Source organism: Podarcis vaucheri, assembly GCF_965113315.1.
Source record: "Podarcis vaucheri genome assembly, chromosome: 3".
NCBI classification, from domain to species: Eukaryota; Metazoa; Chordata; class Lepidosauria; order Squamata; family Lacertidae; genus Podarcis; species Podarcis vaucheri.
Window position 1 is genome coordinate 90,600,770 of NC_138761.1, and position 19,784 is coordinate 90,620,553.

Genomic DNA, 19,784 nt, shown 5'->3' on the forward strand with positions numbered 1-19,784 from the left:
TTTTTCATTCTAACAGGTTGGGAAGGCTTCCGTTGTGAAGAGGATATCAATGAATGTACATCAAATCCCTGCATGCATGGAATTTGCATCCAGAATGAACCAGGCTTTGGCTACACCTGTTACTGCAAACCTGGATTTGTGGTATGCTATTGAAAATCTTGCTAGATGTGTTATGATTGCACATACCCACAGTCCTCTCTGTGCATGGAAAACTAAGTATCAGGGAAGGGGGATTTTGCCTGCTTCTCCTTCTTGTGTTGCTTTGTTTGAGTCCTCATCTGTTGTCTGACGTGGTGCAGTCACACAGGTGTCCACCTCTTTATCTATTATTTCTGGGAAGATGCTGAATGTTTCCCTGGCAGGGGTATATCTGGATTCTTCCATGAAGTTTGTCAAAGTTAAATTTGGAGTTTTAGGCTTATATAATCCCCAATTGAAAATTACCTTTGTGCTATAAACTGGCTGTAACAGCACCAGTCAAGTGTCTAGTGCTGCTTAGGTTTGCTGAGTCACTCTTGAGCTGTGACACACGCACACCCTGACACCACAACTCTATGGCTGTGTTGTTTAAAAAAAAAAGCAACTGTAGAAGAGGGAAAGGCACCCTGCATCCATAATCCAATCAAGTTGCAGAATATTCTGTTTCCTAAGGGTGCTCTGTTTAAATCCACCCTTCCCGTTTCATTAACCTTTTTTACACTTGAGCCAGGAATTGTGTCCATGTATACAAACCTGTTTCTTTGCCATAGTGATTTTATCCTGCCTGTTCTCCTTACACCAGATCTTATCCTGTTACCTTGTGCAGATTGCTCTTGCTGAATTTGGATTTCTGGCTAATAATGCACAACAAATTTCCTGTTCAGTAGATGTGCATTATTTATTTGTCAGCTTTACAATAAATCTCCCAAGATATGCAAACAGTTATTCAGATGAATCCCATTCTTTTCCTACTGTTGCGGGTGTGGGGGGAGAGACACGAATAGGGAAGAAACTGCTGTTTGAAGAAGAAAAAAAATGCTTAAGATCAAAGTGATTTACGTATGTGGTTTATTTAGTATCACTCCCCAATAGTTTAATTATATAATACATCAATTTGAAATCTCAAAGAGCTGAACAACTGCATTATTTCATCTCTGTCAACACACAACTTGGACTTTTTTAATAGAAAAAGATGCTTTGGATAAATAAAAACAAAAGGAAGGGCCGGCTGGAATTATTTTGCCTGATAGTTCTCATTTGAAGCTTCAGACTGGGGCTTTCAGGGGACATTAGCCACATATTTTTGAGCGAAGATAAGCAAGGATAAGGGGAACTTTTACAGAGCAGGATATTCATGTTGGCACAAGGTTTTCTGGACCAAACACTATATCATTGGACATGTGGGCTATGTGGGTGGAATCCAATTGTTCCATTCCATGAGTAGAAGGACTTTTAATCCAGCAAATCCCTCTACTAGTGGATGGAGGGGGAAAGATACTTATCTGTTCCTGCTCCCCCATCCATTCCCTTTCTGCCCCTTCCAGACAATCTGATCTGGATGGTTGAGGAACCCTCTGGAAGGTAGCACAAACCTGAGTGGAGAAGGAGATATCTGAATATCCCCTCCCTTCCTCTTCCATTATTGGACGCCTTTGTTAGTTCAAGACTCTTCCACAAGTGGAAGGAGTCTTTCTATTTGCATAAGCACACAAACACACATACCTAGAACACAGAGAGAAGAAAAGGTCAAACAGGCCTAGTGCTAACTGTGTGTCAAGACCAAGATGCAAGGTAGGAATTGACAAAAAAAAAAAAATCTGTGTACACAATGTTGATATTGAGATTTTCAGAAAATTCCATCCCTAGCCATGATAGTATTTGCAACTGTGACTAGTGCTGTGACTAGAAGGCAGGCTTTGCAAAGAGTGCATACTCAGTGGAAAAAAGAAAAGATTGGCATGCCATAGCAAACGCCATCCTGTGGCTCCTGAGACAGGCAACACATTTCTTGATTCCCCAAGAGCTAATTCAATTTCAGTGTATTGCAACCTGCTTTCTAAGGTTGTGGCATCCTCATGCTGTACAAATCAAGTTAAAGTGTGGAATAAACTGTGTACTTTTCAGACAGTACAACATAAAGTAATTATAGCATCAGAACATATTTTTTGTTTACACCCTTGTATATCACTTTGGTTCAATCTCCGGGAAGCATATTGTTAACTTTAAAAGGCAGACAACTTGGGAACAAAACTGTTTTAGGATATAGAATGTGATAGGGACTGTGAGATGGAATCTTTATTTTAATACCGGTAGTTTGCTCTTTGAACTGATTGGAAGTCAAAATGCCATAATTAAATTGCAATTGAAAAGCCTGGGTCTCTGTCATGAAATCAATAATGGGAAAAATCTCAGTGGGCTTAAATTAATTTTGGGAAGTGCAGTCTGCCCAGCTGAAATAAGACAGTATCCCTTTCTTTTCTTTTTGGGTGGGTGGGTGGGGGGAGAGGCGGAATCAAAAGAAAGCAATAATTTGAACCATTTAATGTGACAAGGAAATGGAAATGGCCTTCATAATGACTTTTTAAAAACTTCTCCTCTAGGGCCGAAGCTGTGAGCTTAATTACGACGATTGCTTAATACGTACCTGCTCTGCTGGGTTTCTCTGTGTGGATGGAATAAACAATATCACCTGTTTACCTGCAGTCCCCCAAAGGGGACAAACCATCATAAAAATGGAAGGAGTGCCCCCTAGTGAGCCATTACAGAGAGGCCTCGCATCAGCCCATCCAAGCCTCTCGCCTTCTGACCTTTATATTTTTCAAACTTCCACAGGTAAGAAAGTACAAGTATTATGAATAAAAAACTGAGAGGTTCTAAATGAAACCCTGCCCTTTCAGTGTGTGCAGTTTTAAATTATTTTTATAAGGATTAATGTCTTCTCTATTCTGTGTTCTCGTCTGTATTCTTTCAGGGTCCCCCTCCCCAAACTCTGAATTCTGCTCTCTTTAACTAAGCACCTGTCTTGTCTCTGTCAATTTGAATGCCATTCTTTGTTTATTAGAACTCCTGGTGGACTGAGTGCAAAAGCACTCTGGGACAATATCCCCCTCTCCACTCCAGCTGTTGGCCTACACTGTATAGAGAATTGCATTTTTTCCATAACTTGTTTAGCTTTTCATTTGAGCTTGGCTAATATGTGTGACTTCGTATGCTCCCTAATACGTCTCTGCCCACTCTGTTAGTGCAATCCTCTTCAGACTGGAAGGCAGATGACGGCGCTTTGAGAAACTCGCCTTTCCTTTCCCTGGCACGTATCTTTCTTGTGTGCATCTTTTCCCAACCTCTTGATGTTTTCATACATAAGAATCCCTGTAACAAGCTCCTCCGGGTTTTGCACATTTCCACTTTTCTTCTCACTCCTTTGTGCTTCAAATTCAGAAAGGAAAAGAATCCGCTAGCATGGAAACCATTAAAAATGGAATAGTATCTTAAATGCAGTGGCCTATTTTGAGTGTCATGTGTCTGAGCCTATTCATTCAACTACAGCTCTTCTAAACACTGTGCTATTCAATAGCGAACTTCAAAATGCATGCTTCGTTCCCTCTTTTGGCCTGATCTTTTTGCTGTTTTTCTTTCCTTTTTAAAAAAAATCTAAGTAATATTTCTTCTTGATGTAGATAAGCAAATTAAATGTGACCCAATTTGTAAATATAATTATCTTTGTAACTTTTCCAGCTTATCGTGGCAGCCCCTCAAGTTCTCAATGGTACAGATCTGTAATTTATCCTTTTTATATTGATTCTCAGGGAAAAAATTGATTTAGCAAATTTAATACATCTCTTCCAAGCAATGCTATTTGTTCTGGCTACAGCCCTCACCATGTGAATAATGTGAGGCTTTGCATTTAGTCAGCTCTTGAGGTCACTAAAATTTTTCTTACACTTTTATTAAGAATATGATTTACGGAGTTGTATTTGTCTGCTCTGGGGTGCCTGGGTGAGAATTAATGGTTTTCAGGTAGCAATGCAATTTGCTGCCGATCCAGCCTAGGGCCAAAGTTGTTCATTTTTTATTTTCTTCTAACTGCCCCCCTTACTTTTTATCCTATAAAGGTCTGCAAAAGACAGACTTTCTCAACCATGGGATTCTTGCAACCTCTAGCATGGCTAAATTAATGTCCAGCATACCACTTGAAGGCACGGGACTAGGATCATTAACCACCAATAGTGAGTCTTCAGCAGCATTCTTGCTCACTTCCTCAGCAGACATTCCCACCTCACAGTTGTCGGGATTTTCAGGTCCGTTTGCAACAAGAATAATGTCCGACATAACAACTGAACCATGGACAATGATTGATAGTTCAGGAGATTTAACACTAGTCTCACTCTCACAAGATGAGTATGATATAACCTCATTTATCACGGACTCCTTAATGACGGTTCCAGTTCCCTCTGTGCAAAGTTTGTCAGTAGGGAACCATAAGGCTCTTGCTTTATCTGCTACAGACGTGAATTCAGTAATTAGTAGCATACCAGAGACCTTGATTGAATTAAATAGTCACTCATTACTCTCCCCCAGAATCCAGCCTGCCACTCTGGCAATTGCATTTTCAGTTCTCTCCATGTTGCCTCAAGAGGATACTAGAGAGCAATCGGCTGCTTCCCTAATATTGATAGGCAAAGACTGGATTTTACCGAAGCCCTCTGTGATATCTGTTTTCCCTCTTGAAGCAGCCATTTCAGAAAAGGTAGGCGGCTTTAGCTCATCAGTTATGCAGCAATCCAAAAGGCAAACATCCTTTGACCTCAACTGGCAAACTGCGGGTTCTTTAAGCAAATTAAACCAAACATGTGCAACAGGTTCTTCAGCTGACATGAAACTCTCCAATGAATTCTCAGATCAGGTTCTGCATAGCAAAGAGCCTCTTCTCCATGAGGCGTTCTGGATGAATTTGGTGTTATTAACCAGCTGCTCCACATTAATGAGATCTACTGCCGGTACCTCTGGGCATTCATTTGTTTCAGCTTGGGGAACGGCATCATCGGCAAAATTCACAGAAGTATCTTCCTTGCATCCTACTGAACTAAGCAGATATAAATTCACTACAGAAGGGTCTTTGCAAACTAGGCCCTTGGAGGAACCAAGCACCGAATTCTCATGTGTTTATTTGGACTGCGTAGCAACTGTTCTTTTACAAACCATCCATCTAGAGCCATCGTTTCCGACCATCTCAGCTTCTCAAATATCAAACATGTATTTGAGTAGGAAATTAACTGACGTGGAACAGCTGGAATACACATCACATGATCCAATTATGGAGATGTCTCAGTCATTGACTCAGGATACGTTGTTAGCATTTTATCTGAGCAATGCTCTTCAAGAAGAAAATGGTGCCTATGTTGCATCTCGTTCCAATAAGTCCACATCACATGAACCAAGAAGTTCAGAGAGGATTTTTGATTTGCACCTTGAGCATGCAGGCACTTCAAAAAGAGGCTCAGTTGTTGCTTTTCTTCGTGGGCATTTATCAGCCTTTTCTGATACGGCATCCTCTTCAGTACTAGCTGACCAGCCACTCCCTACACAAACATACTTTGCGAAAATCTCAGCAACACAGTACCTTTCATTTTCTGATGAAAATCAGGCTTTAACAGTAATAGATGGTACTTCACAGCAGTATTTGAAGTGGACTGATAGTACAGATGAAGAACATACGGCAAGTTCAGACAGCCCCTTATCACAGTCACACAGCATGTCAGTAGTAGCTTCAACTGTTACCCCTTACCAGCTGACATTGTCTGGTGAGTTGTTGCTTCTTCTTTTTTTAACTTCTGTTTGGTAGATATATTGTTGCCTGAAGGTTTATGGCTATTTCTTTGAGAGGATGCTCCATATGAAAGTGTGCATAACATATACAGACCTGAAAGATCCGGTCATGTTTAAAATATTGGGTATTTTATATGTCACAAACAGTTGTTATTTTAGAGCTGCCATTTAAACCTCATTCTCATTTGGAGTAGATGAGGTAGAAAACCAGTGTTTGGACTGTACCAATTTATACTTCAGGTGAGGGTTCATATGCTCCTACATAATTAGAAAACTATACCTCAGACTGATGAATCAGTGGCAAAATATGCTAGAGCTGGTTGGTAGCTTACTACTAGTGGGAGTGGATTAACCTGAGTTGAGCACAAACTACTCTTATTGTAAACAGTTTTTAAAATGTAAGAAAAGGGCTCCCTTTGCAGTGATATTTTTTCGAGTATGTTTTGCAAATATATACACTTGACTGCTTAACCTTCTTCGATGTAAAGCAACAACACTTGCAATAAGTTATATATGAACCAGCCGTGTTGTGGGGACAGGAAGACAACCTGGTTTCTCCCAGCGATTCCTACCATATAGTAAATACATGTTTGTAAAATAGATTACTTTCTTTTGGGTTTTGGATTTCCTCCTGTTTCCTCTCCAAGTTTGTTAGTCCACATATGAGCTGGTGTGTGCTAATGCCTCCATTGGGCAAGCTTGTACTCAGAATGGCTTGGTTTGCCTTAACTGATAAACTTTAATTTTTCTTTATTCTTCCAACCAGCAGACTTCCTAGACTTTTTCTTTCTATGCACCACTGTGATATATTTACCAAATGCCAACAAAACCAAGTTCACTTCCCGTCTGTAATGCTCATTATGTGTCCATTCCTGATTGGCTGAATCTCATTTTAATGCAATCCCATCCAGTGTTGTTGTTTAGTTGTCTAGTCGTGTCCGACTCTTCGTGACCCCATGGACCAGAGCAAGCCAGGCACTTCTGTCTTCGTTGTCTTTGTCCATGGAGTTTTCTTGGCAGGGATACTGGAGTGGCTTGCCGGTTCCTCCTCCAGGTGGATCACGTTTGGTCAAAACTCTCCACTATGACCTGTTCATCTTGGGTGCCCTGCTCGACATAGTTCATAGCTTCTCTGAGTTATTCAAGCCCCTTCGCCACAGCAAGGCAGTGATCCATGAAGGGGATCCCATCCAGTACATTATCCCTAAATATGGATCTTCCAGGCAACGGTCAGAGTAATAACAATATGGTAAAACAGTGGCTTCCATGGAAAACAATACCCCTTTGTTTCAGACTACATGTAAATTTATTACTCAGTTGGGTGGCCGCCTCACTGGTTCTACACAGAAAGTGGATATGGTTGTCAGAAATTAAATGAGTTTATGAAATAAATAATGAAATATTTCTTTATGTCTTCATTTTTAGATGGGAGATTTTTCACCTGCACATGCATTTTTATTTTTATTTTATTTACAATTTAATTTTCAGTAGATCCAAGTGTGAACCTTTAGATTTTGCTGCAAAGTTTACACAGATGGTGAAATGAGCAATAAGCAACCTGCTTAGTTCATCATCTAATAGCTGAGCTGGGCACTATATTACATGCAACAGTTTTTAGCAAAAATAGCAATTCTGACTCTTGGTGATATTGCCCGCTCCAGATTTTTGGGCTCCCCAGCCCCCAAAGCAAAGCATTTTCAGAGTAACCGCCACCACTGCTGCTGATTTAGCTCAGTCCCTACCAACAACATCCAAAGGGAGCAGGCAAAGTAAATGAGCAGCAACTTCTTCTCCACATCCTCACTGCTATCACTGAGCAAAGGTGAATGTGCAGTAATGGCAATGAGGAGGGAAAAGGCTTTGGCCTCTACCTGCTCTCTCTCTTGTCACCTTCTGGCTCTGTTGCTTCAAGAGGGCCAGTGGATGGCAAAGGAAGGCAGAGGAGGAAGGCCAGAGGGCTTTGGCAGTGGACCAATAGCACAAGTGTGGGTCTTGGCCACTGCCCCACAGGTCAACCCCTAGTGCAGGACCTCCTTGAGGTTGGTTAGTGTACCATTTAAACTGTCTCATCTTACCCTCTCAAAGGACAATGTGCCACTTTGCTTGTGTTTATCTTTTCTAGCACAGTGTGAATGGTGTGTGTGTGTGGCAGAGTAAAGTTAGTACCTATTTTACCTAATCCAAAACATTCACCTAAATCAAACATTTGCAGCATCCTTGTGGCCCCAGATGTCATTCAATTACCATCATTTTCACCCAGCATGGTCAGTGGGCAGGAATTATGGGTGGTTTGGTCCAACAACACAAGGGGACCTCAGCTTGGGGAAGGCTGCTTTGAAGCAAATATGTGATTTCTAGAATGTAAGCATGGAGGATTCCTAGGTAAGATCCTCCCTCTATTGTGTGGGCAGGTAATCCCTCCCCTACCTGGCCTGGTCTCCTTGGCAACGCTTCCCCCAGGTGGGATTGGACAACTGACTGAGGTAGGCGGAGACCTCCAGGTATCCCACCTGAGGGAAGGCATAGCCAAGCCTATGCTGTTGGAGCCGCTCCAGATCTAGGGGCTGCACGCGTCCACGCAAAGGGCGCCCCCCATTTTAAGCGGGGAGCGGTCATTGCAAACGTATAAATAACAGAAAACGTCACTGCTCCCCCCCATTCCTTTTGTTGTTCCTAGCTGCGGATACAGTTTCAGCTTTTCATTTCTTCATGTACAAGTAATGTATGTAAAATATTCTGGGCAGAGATTTATAAGGGATATTTTCGCTTCAGTGACACCTTTGCCTTCTAATGCTGGTTTATCGCATGCTTTGTGGGTGTCAGCTTCTTTCACTACAGCTGCTATCACACTCGTTAGTCATTTAAGCCTTGTCTTTATCAGTGCTGCCAGGTATGTCATTATTATTCATCTCATATTTAATTTTGTCTCCAGGAGCCATGGCCAGGTGCTTATTTTAAAGCGAGCCTTGTGTTACCTATGCTACACTGGCATTTAAATTCATTAATTGCCAGGATCAGCAGACAGCGTTTGCCTACACAAGTGATCGCTCTCTCTCCCCCCCCCCCCACCCCTGTCTCTGTCTCTCTGAGCTTGGCTTGGGCTTCTGGATTTCAACTTTGTAAGTTAGGTCATGGCCTCAATGTAGTAGGTTTACAGACCTCACTTGGAGCAGCCAACCTCCTCCGTGATATAGTGAACAGCTGCCACAGCAAAGAATAAAGCACTAGCCTAGCATGCTTTTACTTTGATTTAGGGAAGAACCGCTGCCCCAAAAGACTTTTTGATGGGTTGTGACTTTGAAGCACCACATCGCACTTCCACTGCTTCATCCTTAGTCTCTCTCAGTTTTACAAAGGACGCAAGTGTGGAAAACCATCTGATGTTCTTTGTTAACTATGGCCATTACACTAAAAATAGCACACTTCTGCTGTTTTCAAATTTGAATACAGCCTGGCCTCACTTATGGGGGGAAAACACTCTTCCATTTAGGGCTGGTGGGTTGTTGTTTTTTTGGGGGGCGGTATTATGTAGCATTGCATTGATATAACAATAGTGCATTAGTGGTGGCCATATACTGGATGTTCCACACATCCTGCAGCTTTATTTGCCGGTTTGAGGTGCATTCCCAGTATTACTGCGATGTTATTGTAATCTGGAAGGGCACTCTTGTGCTATAGTGCAACAAAAGTAGGACAAAGAAACCCAGAACATTTGCATTACAAAAGCTTAAAAGATTTCAACCGGTTACAGGACATGCAACGATTGGAAATGAAGCAGTATGTCCACCCTGAAATATTTGCAGGTGGAAACAGTATTGGAAGCGGGGCTGCCTATAACTGTCCCAATACTATCATGAGCACAAACATCATGAATGTACAATGAAAGCAATGTTTAGAGGGTTCCTTAGTTGAACTGTGTCTTCCTGCCAAACAGGCTTTGATACATTCAGAATTCAAGATCAGAGAGGCTTTATAACCACAAAAGAAATGTAGCTGAGCTTCTCCTTAGCCAAATGTGTTTGAACATTTCATAGGTCATATACACGCACACAATTTTTAAAGAGCGTGAATTTTATATGGAATATAGGTTTCACATGACTGTTAAACACCCAAGTACCTTGTTTGGTTGATTTCATTAACTTATATTATTCTGTTCCTCCATGTTGCATGTGGACTGACATTTGGTGGTGCTTGGAAGATATGTATGTAGTTAAATAGATATCCCCCCCTCACATACAAAATGGATCAGATTTTCCCACTGCTGTCATTTATATGTCTAAAACATATCATTGCTGAAAGACCATTCAGCACGTTGCAAAATCAATCTTCTGTTTTTACAGATTTTTTTTTTAAAAAAAAACATAAAATATAGAGTTCTTTCTTTCTTTTGAGATCTATTTTTCATTACCAGTGCTCTAGCCAACTGCACAGAAATCTAGCTCACCACTTTTCCACAAGCCTATACTGCATACAAAATATTGTCTCACAACAAATGTAATTAATCTGTAGAAAACACAACCAGAAAAAGAGACAACGCATATGCTTCATTAAAACACAAATATCTTTAATAATTTATTATTTATTATTTAAAAGCCGAAACTTTGATTAGAGATGCTACTGAGTTCTACCACAAACAGAATTTAGTGGCAAATCTTGGGTCATTCTGTTACAGTTCTGCAATTAATTACACTTTGCCACCTATATTGCAAAGGCCCTATGTACAAAAGTGGCGTCATCTGTTCTTGCATGAGTTCCACAGTTGTCATGTTGGCTCCTGGTTTTGAGATTTGAGGTGAGAAGCACAAGCATGAATTTTGTGGACTGGTTCCAGTATTAAAAATATATATATAGACGGACTAATAATAATAATAATAATAATAATAATAATAATAATAATAATAATAATTTTTATTTATATCCCGCCCTCCCCAGCTGAAGCCGGGCTCAGGGCGGCTAACAACAATAAAACAGTACAAAAGTACAGCATAAACAACACTCTAAAATCATTCATTATAAAATTAATTAATTCAAGCCACTGGCAACCATTGGGCCAGAGCTCCGCAAAGATTGCCAAGGGAGGGAGTCAGGCTGTGCCCTGGCCAAAGGCCTGGTGGAACAGCTCTGTCTTGCAGGCCCTGCGGAAAGATGTCAAGTCCTGCAGGGCCCTGGTCTCTTGTGACAGAGTGTTCCACCAGATCGGAGCCAAAAAAGCCCTGGCTCTAGTTGAGGCCAGCCTAACTTTTCTGTGGCCTGGGACCTTCAAGGTGTTTTTATTTGAAGACCGTAAGTTTCTCTGTGGGGCATACCAGGAGAGGCAGTCCCATAGGTACGAGGGTCCTAGGCCGGATAGAGCTTTAAAGGTTAAAACCAGCACCTTAAACCTGATCCTGTACTCCACCGGGAGCCAGTGCAGCTGGTATAGCACCGGGTGAATGTGATCTCGCAGCGAAGACCTCGTAAGGAGTCTCGCTGCAGCATTCTGCACCCGCTGGAGTTTCTAGGTCAGTCTCAAGGGCAGCCCCACGTAGAGCGAGTTACAATAATCCAGTCTGGAGGTGACCGTCAGCACATAAGTAGTGAGTTCATCAAGAGCATTACAAGAAGTAAACTCAACAGTTAGATTGATCTATCAATCCCTTCACTTTTCCAGATACCCACCTCAAAATCCTAATTAGGCACACCAGGTCTCCCCATTAGTCTTTTGAGGCTGTCTGGCCAAGTCATGCCCATCTGCCCAACACCTGATGTCAGATGCAGGACAAGTAGATATGTGGCTGAGCCAAAAAGTGGTTTGCTCAGGACTGGCATAGAACTATATGTAGTGCTTTGAAGCCCTGGCAATCAGCTGGTCAATGGGATGTCAAAGAACAGTGCATGCCTGTTTGGAAGCTCTGATGATCAGCTGATTGTTGGATTGCTCAGCAATACTTGTGGTGCCAGGTAATCGTCAAGCATGCAGCTTGTCAAACATGGACTCTGGGGAGTGCAGGAAATACTGGCTGGATCCACTTCCATACTCCTGCCCTATAGAACTAAGAAGAGAAAACTCAACAAATAAAATGATGTATCTTACTTCCCCCTACCCGAATGCCATAACATTCTCTTTGGTTTTATTATTTTATTTTAATCAGCCTGTGTGAGAGTATGCTATGTTCTTCAGTAAAATTAGGTCACTTTACCTTCACATCAGAAAAATATCCTTCTTTTTTATATATTTCATTGAACAGAACAAAGAGCAAAGCACATCCAAATGGCACAGTCATGAAAAGATTCCATCCGCCACATCTCTAGTATCTGTTCAAATATTTAAAGTGCTTATTTGGATTGTTTCTCTCTCTGCACCTCTCTGGTGCTGGAGTTACATTAAATATTTCCTTCTGTTCAAGGTTAACAAGGGAGTTATTCAACAATGTTCATCACCAGCAAGAGCATGTGAATGTAGAAATATTTATTATATTAATTTTCTTGAGGATGGTGACTCATGGATAGGCATGCACATGTGTTTTCCCCAAAAGAAAGATAATGGATTGCTACTAATGACAAATGAGGCATTTTCTAGCATAAAGGGAGAGAAATTTAGACTTTACAAGGAATGATAAAGTCTATAAACAATTGTGAGCACAAACCATCTAAAAACAGGAACATACAAATCCTATGAATGCTATGATCAGTCTTTTCTGATCTTGGAGTATTGTCCCCATGCAGGGATAGGTCATGTGCTAAATTTGCCAGGACACTGCATCCTGCAGGCCTTTCACCTTGGCTTTTATCCTGTCTTTCATTCATCTTCTGGTTGCCTTCCTTTGCCTTCCTTCCTTCCATCTTCTGGTTGCCTTCCCTTTTCCTTAGCTCCATTAACCTCCTTCTTTCTCCTTTCCCCTTCATCTCACCCTTTTTATCTTTTCACTACTCTTCCCCCCCCCTCTGTCCTTCCCTTTTCCCTCTTTCCACCTTTCTCCTCTGCCTCTCACTTTCCCCTCTTCTTTCCAGCCACCATACTTTCCCTCTGTGTACACACTGCCTCTTCTCTTCCAACCAACAAAACAATGCCAGAGCTGACTGACTGTCCTCTCCCACTTCCCCAATAAAGTATGTGCATTTACATTATTTTAGATTTCTTCCTCAAAGGGAAACCCACATTGTGAACGTCTAGTCCTTTTTCTGATCTTTGTAAGCAACTCTGGAGGGGGGGGAGGCAGAAGAGAGAGTGTACAAAATGTAGTCTAGGCATGCTGGGGATCATGCAAAATGACTACTAGAGACTGTACAAAATTCAGTTGATATATGCACATTTCCCAAGGTCTGTTGGAGATTAAGGATATTGACCAGAAAATGTGCTCAATTCCCTCTTCATGGAAACATGATGTGCACATTCTCCATGAGGCCTGGTAAATGTGCACAATGGTTGGTTGTTATGCACATTAACTACTCAACTTATTCCCCATATACATATACACATAGAGGGATGTATATGTGCATACACACATAAAGAGAGAGGTATATTCCTATGGTTGTAATTCTGTGGCCGCTTAATGGGAGTAAGTCCCACTGAAATCAGTGGCACTTGTTTCTGGGTAAAAATACATTGTTTTAGGCACACCCATGCAGTACTAGTCTGAAGTCTGAGGAGGGACTCTTAGAATAAAGTTATAAACTCAAAGCTGGGATGCGGTGGGCTCTGAGGCCTGGGCAAGTGTACCCAGCTGCCTCCCCCACAGGTCTGGGTTTAGGTGATACATTTCACTTATCCTTCTATTGTATTTTAAGGCATTATGTGCCAAAAATTCTATTCCAGACTTCAAGCTTCTTTCAATCTCGACAGAAAATAATAAGATAAAGCAAAAATATATTACCAGTGTCCCACGGGCATTTTTCAGGCTAGTCTTATAAGTTCCTTTGAATTTCCCCCCTCTTAACAATACAGTACTTCAATTATGTGTAAATAAGTGGAAACAAATGTGAACCTTTTGTGCTTGAGTTGGAATATTATCTCCGTAATAAGGGAAATTGTCAAAACAAGAAGCAGCATAGGATCGTTTCTAAACTTTAATATTTCAGCGATACACGATCATTTACAATAAAGTCTTTGGGTAAATAATTTATGAAGAGAGCTTAACTTTACACCATTAATATTAATAATTACTTATACAGCAGCAAGCAAACAACCAGACTTCAAAGCAAATGTGTTGTTCCTCTCCATTTTCAGCTGAGATCTGACCTAGATTGTAGGTTAGAGAATGCTGTCAACATTAATACAAAACTAGGATTCCAATTTCTACAAAGCAGCATGATGATCTACCATCTCGCTTGAAAGTCTGAAATAGAATACTCCAAGTGATGCAGAACCAGAAGGCAGTCTGTGGCTTATTATTACTACTGTACAGGAAAGGGCCTGAAATATTTATTGCTTCAGCTGGACCACCAAAGTTTTCATCTAATGGTATGTGTACGTAAGCCCCAATCTAGCAGCTCTCTGGATCTTTCAGGAGCTTCTGGTGCATGCATGGAACCTGGGGTGGTGCATCCCGTTTTGCTGCCTGAGGCAAAATAGTAGTGTGTTGTGCCGCTGCTGAAACCCCTCTTACCTGGGTTGTGTGGCAGCACCTGCATAGCAACAGTGGCGAAAGTGGGTTCTGCCAAGATGTCATGTGCTGTGCAAGATTTCAGTGACATCTTGCCAAAAGCTGCTGCCAACACTGCTTCGCCACCAGTGGTGGAGGAGACGGGGGTGCCACTCCTGGAGCTCCCACTGCCCAAGGCCTCACCCCACTTCCTTGGCATGGAGCTTCCACTTATGGAGAGACCTTTCCATTCACTGCACTATTAAGTCACCATCCAGCCTGCTTCAGTGCCTGAGCTCTTTGGTGAAACATGGACCCAACTGCACAGAGTAAAAGGGCAACAAGCATTGGGTTCTGGGGCAGGGGGGGGACCTGCCTGGAACCCAAAGAGCCTTTGCCAGGCATTGAAGGCATTTCTGAGTGTCAGGATTGCGTGCAGGAGCCAGGCCCTGTGACCAGTAGGGCTTCGCAGGACTGGGGCCTTCCTACATTTGTTCTGGAGGGGCAAAGAGCGGTCACACAGGTGAGGCCACTTGGTAACTCACAGCACCTGGAGACAAGAGCCGGGAAGGGATATAAGGTCAGCATTTCCCCTTGGCTCTTTGCTACAGCAACATATTTCCAGAGTCAGTGTGGTGTAGTGGTTAAGAGCGGCAGTCTCGTAATCTGGTAAACCGGGTTCGTGTCTCCGCTCCTCCACATGCAGCTGCTGGGTGACCTTGGGCCAGTCACACTTCTCTGAAGTCTCTCAGCCCCACTCACCTCACAGAGTGTTTGTTGTGGGGGAGGAAGGGAAAGGAGAATGTTAGCCACTTTGAGACTCCTTCGGGTAGTGATAAAGTGGAATATCAAATCCCACTTTGGGATTAGAGGATAGAGAGGAAAGCATGAGTGTGAAGAACTAGGCTCCTTTGTAATGGCAAAGTGCCCCTTTGATGCTCTGCTCACTTTTGCCTCTGACCATGCCCTTGTTTGCCTCTGGCCCCAAATGTGGCCCCTGAAAGGTTAGCCAGGAGCGAATGTGGCCCACAGGCTGGGAAATCTTACCCATTCTGGTAGGGTTGGTGGGCTGATTTTGACAGCCCCTTGGTGCTCCTTGGATTGCGAACACACACACACACACACACACACACTCTTTCATGCAAGTCTTCCCTTTAAAGTGTATACATGGAATAAAAACAGATTGCACTAACCATCCTTCTCGTGCATGCAGCTCAAATAACTATGAATGCAGGCAGGGTTGGAGTATGACCAAATTATGTGGAATGATTGCTAGGGTAGTAATAGTAGTTGTTTTTTATATACTAATTTCAGCAAAACAAAACAAACATACAAACCCGTCAGTATATGAAAGCTAATGGAGTTTTTTCCCACCCTACATAGAGCATGGGGGGGAAATCAAATTAATTAAACAGACTATTTTGGTTAAAAAATAGACAACAGGGACATTCATATAATTCCTTTCCAATAGGTTGGCTATTTTTACTGCATGTTACGGAGAAAATGGTGTATTGACTCAGTGTAACATTTTCTTTTTTAAAAAGGTATTTTATTACACTATAAAATCAGCAAAGATAATTTTGTTAAAATCCAGATTTTTGGTAACTTATTTATTTCTGGAGTTGTTTTAAAAATGAGAAGCAAAGTAAGTAATAAAGCCTGTGTACAATCAGGATGGTTAGAATCCAATTTTCACTTTTTACAGGTGTAGGAATATTTTTTCTTGTAGACAACAGCAGCTTTAGGGTTCTACAGCACACTATTTTCAGCACTTGGTAGAAATAATTTACAAACTCAGTAGGAAGTCGACAAGGTGATCCGCCCCAATCAGTCCATTCATAGATGCATAGGTGAATCTCTGAGTATACACTTAACTAGAATGTCCCGTTCTATATACACTTACCTACAATAGTCCATTGACTTCAATGAGGCTACCTTCTACATGTCATCTCAAGCCAATGTTGCATAGGGAGACTAGTTTCCACTCACTCCTATCTGCTTCCAAGAGAAATAGCTATACAATCTAACTACCGAGTAATGGTTTTGCAGGGCAGCATGTGTGTGCATGTGATACCATGGTGTGGGGCTAGTTGATCCTTAGCCCACTTTTAATGACATGCAATCAGCTAATCCTGTCTAAATTCTGAAAGCTGGTTTATAGTTATACATTAATAGGCATGTACCCAAATTGTTTGAAATGAGAACGTTGGTGATTCATAGGTATCAACATGTTGTATATCACTTGATGCAGCTCAAAGGAAAACATGCTGATTTTAGTAACAAATAATATTTCCCTAATGTCAGAGGGGACCTTTTTCATGAGAATTGTGCTGATTACTTAATACACTTCAAATGATTAGATCTGATTAGCTATAGGTTGTTCTTTTCTCTCCCCTGTACATCTTCATCCTTCTGGGTTTTAGATTCCCTGATTTCATGTTCTTTTAATAATGTATCTTTAAAGGAAGGAAGGAAACTATACTTGGTATCACATGTGTTAGACACAAAAGTGTAACTTATTAAGGGATGGCTCTGCTGTGTACTGTCACATTGCCAGGCAAAGCAAGCAAGACCCCAGTGATCCCTGTTCCAAACCAAGGTCATGCTAAATTGATTTTACAGTCTGGGGAGGGGAGAGGGGAACCATATCATCTTATGATTGGTAACTCAGATCAACATCTGTGATCAAAGGTCTGACTATTGCGAGCCCATGTGCAGGGTGCCCCAAGGAAAGTGGGGGAGGGGTGCTGACAGGGGGAATAACTCACACAACAAACTTTTGGAATTGGAAATAGCCACAACTTTATTGATTATAGATGGTGGTAGGCTTTGGCTCAGGCATTGGGCATGTATCCTGAATCAGCCACCAGTCAGAGGGGGATGATGTTGAACAGAGTCGTGCCTGGGATATGGGTCATCCTAAGATGCAGGCCAGCTGAGCTCCCAGGCCACCACTGGGAAGATCTATGGCCTGTCTACTGTTAGAATCATTGGCCCCTGTCAGGGAACTGACATCGGAGGAAAGGGAAGTGGTAGGGCTCCCAGAGACTGGGAGAGAGTCAACAGCTAAAGCAGGGACCAGTAGGGGGAGCGCGGGGTCTCTGGAGGAGGATCTCAGTGATGCTGAGAGAGACGCAGCAGCCCAGGCAGGAAGCAGAAGGGGAGAGAAAGGGGTGAGAGAGACTTCGAGCGAAAATAGCGGGGAGGTGTCAGAAGCAACTGCAGGGAGACCTATGCTTCGCCGGAAGCTGTCACGTCGTGAGTCCAGGAGACGCGTTTCCGTTAAGGAACTTCTTTGCTGGAAGCGCTTCCGCAGACAGCCACTGTCGGACTCTACAAGTGACTAGAGCAGACATGTCTGAGGAGCTCTGTCACACACAGAGGTTTGTGGGGTCGCACAAACTCTGAAGGGGCACTATTTTAAGCACAAGCAGCTAATCATCCCCTGACAGCAGTCCGACAGTCTCTGTACGCTGCCTGTGCAGGAGAAGGCATCATGAGCGACCCAGCAGGAGCCGGAGCCGCAGGGGGTGGAGCTGGTCCAAGCTTGGAAGACAGATACTGAGCATTGGAGGTCCAACTTGCGCTGCAGACGGCGAGGCTCGAGGAGAGGAGGGCTCAAGATGCAGACAAGAAGGGGAGAACCACTCAGTTCCCCAGAAAGGTACCAGGATTAGTGCAGAAGTTTGGGGGGGACCCCAAGGATTACCATGCCTTTAGGACTGAAATGCAATATGCCCTGAATGTGCAGTTTGATGAGTTCCCTGATGAGGAATCCCGAGTTGCTTTCGTAATTGGGCATCTTGAGAAGGGGGCGCGGGACTGGGTTCGACCCCTGATGGCAACGCACAACGATATCCTGAAGGACGCTATGAAATTCTTTCGTGCAATGGATATCATGTTCTCCAGCGATATTGAGGAGGGGGGAGTGCGCAGACAGCTAATGGCTTGCAAGCAGGGAAGCAGATCTGTCCGTGAGTACTGGACTGAATTTACCATGCTGATTCACAGATTGGGGTGGGATTTATCGGCAGCACCCATTCAGATGCTATTTGAAGAAGGTCTTTCTTCAGCTGTGAAAGACGAGCTGGCCAGGAGCCCCAGGGCGGTGTCTATGGATCAGCTGACCAAATCTGCGCTGACCATTGGAGCGCGCCAGGAGGCAAGAGCCTTGGAGAGGCGGGGAGGGAGAGGGGAACGTTGGAAGGAGTTACGCATTCCAGACATTCCTGAGCCAGCTTTCCCGCCGGCAGAGCCGATGGAAATCGGAACAGCCCGCGCGCGCGCAGTTTCAAAGCCCAGTGAGGGGGCGAAGAAGGAGGGAAAGGGACCCCGGAAATGCTATCTCTGCCAACAGCCAGGCCACTTTGCCAGAGTCTGCCCCCAGAGGAAGGAATGGCAAGGGATGGTGGGAACTGTTGAGGGGGAAGAGCAGGGAGAAACGGAGCAAGTAAAAGCCAACGCCTGGTTGCCAGCAGGGCACTGCAGCCAGGCCAAAGAGCAGTGAAAGTGCCCCTTTCCCAAGTGCCAGTGCCAGAAGCTCCTCGACCTGCTCTAGTGATTGAAGTGTCGCTAGAGTTGCAAAATGGACACCCCCTAAAAATAAAGGCGCTGTTGGACTCAGGCAGCTCCTGCAATTTCATGAGCAAGGAGTTTGCGGCTGAACACCAGATACAGACTATCCCCTTAAGCAACCCCCTGCAGGTGACCACGATCGATGGCAGAGAACTGTTGGGAGGAGGCGTCAGCTTGCAGACCATCCCAATGATAATGAGGGTGGCAAGGCACACAGAACTGATAGCGTTTAATGTGGCCACCTTGGGAGGCGCTCCCATTATTTTGGGAATGAGCTGGCTAGCCCTACATGATCCGCTGGTGGGCTGGCATCAAAGAGTGGTTTCCTTCGGTTCCGCACATTGCTTAGAACACTGCAGGGGGGAAAAGGGGTCAGCAGGGGCCCAAGCCACCCTAGCAGGGACGGAAGTGATGGAGAAGGGGAAGGTGCCATCACAGTATGCTGATCTCAGCGACGTGTTCAGCGAGAAGGAAGCTGACCAACTACCCCCGCATAGGCCCTTTGATTGCCAGATCAATTTACTCCCTGGAGCACAGCTTCCTGTAGGCAGGTTGTATGCCATGTCAGACAGGGAGATGCAGGAGTTGCGAGCGTTCATTGACAAGAACCTGAAGAGAGGCTTCATCAGAGAGTCCAAGGCAGCGGGGGGTAGCCCAGTGTTTTTTGTGGATAAAAAGAACACGGACAAGCCGAGACTGGTATGTGACTTTCGGGCCCTAAATGCAGTGACAGAGCCGGTGGCTTTTCCTATGCCCAGGATTGATGATATTTTGACCAGGGTGCGAAAAGGAAAGATTTTTACAAAGCTGGACCTAAGGGGGGCGTACAACCTGATACGTATA

At 43.5% G+C, this 19,784-nt stretch overlaps 1 protein-coding gene across 7 annotated transcripts in view; it reads left to right on the plus strand.

Annotated features, from left to right (window-relative positions):
* The window catches only part of EYS (eyes shut homolog), a 511,791-nt gene that overhangs the window by 218,419 nt on the left and 273,588 nt on the right, over nucleotides 1-19,784 (plus strand). For all 7 annotated transcript variants that reach the window (XM_082218133.1, XM_082218135.1, XM_082218137.1 and 4 more), the window contains 2 exons: nucleotides 17-141; nucleotides 2,580-2,811. In XM_082218133.1, the coding sequence (XP_082074259.1) occupies nucleotides 17-141; nucleotides 2,580-2,811 (357 nt within the window). The remainder of the gene's footprint in view (nucleotides 1-16; nucleotides 142-2,579; nucleotides 2,812-19,784) is intronic.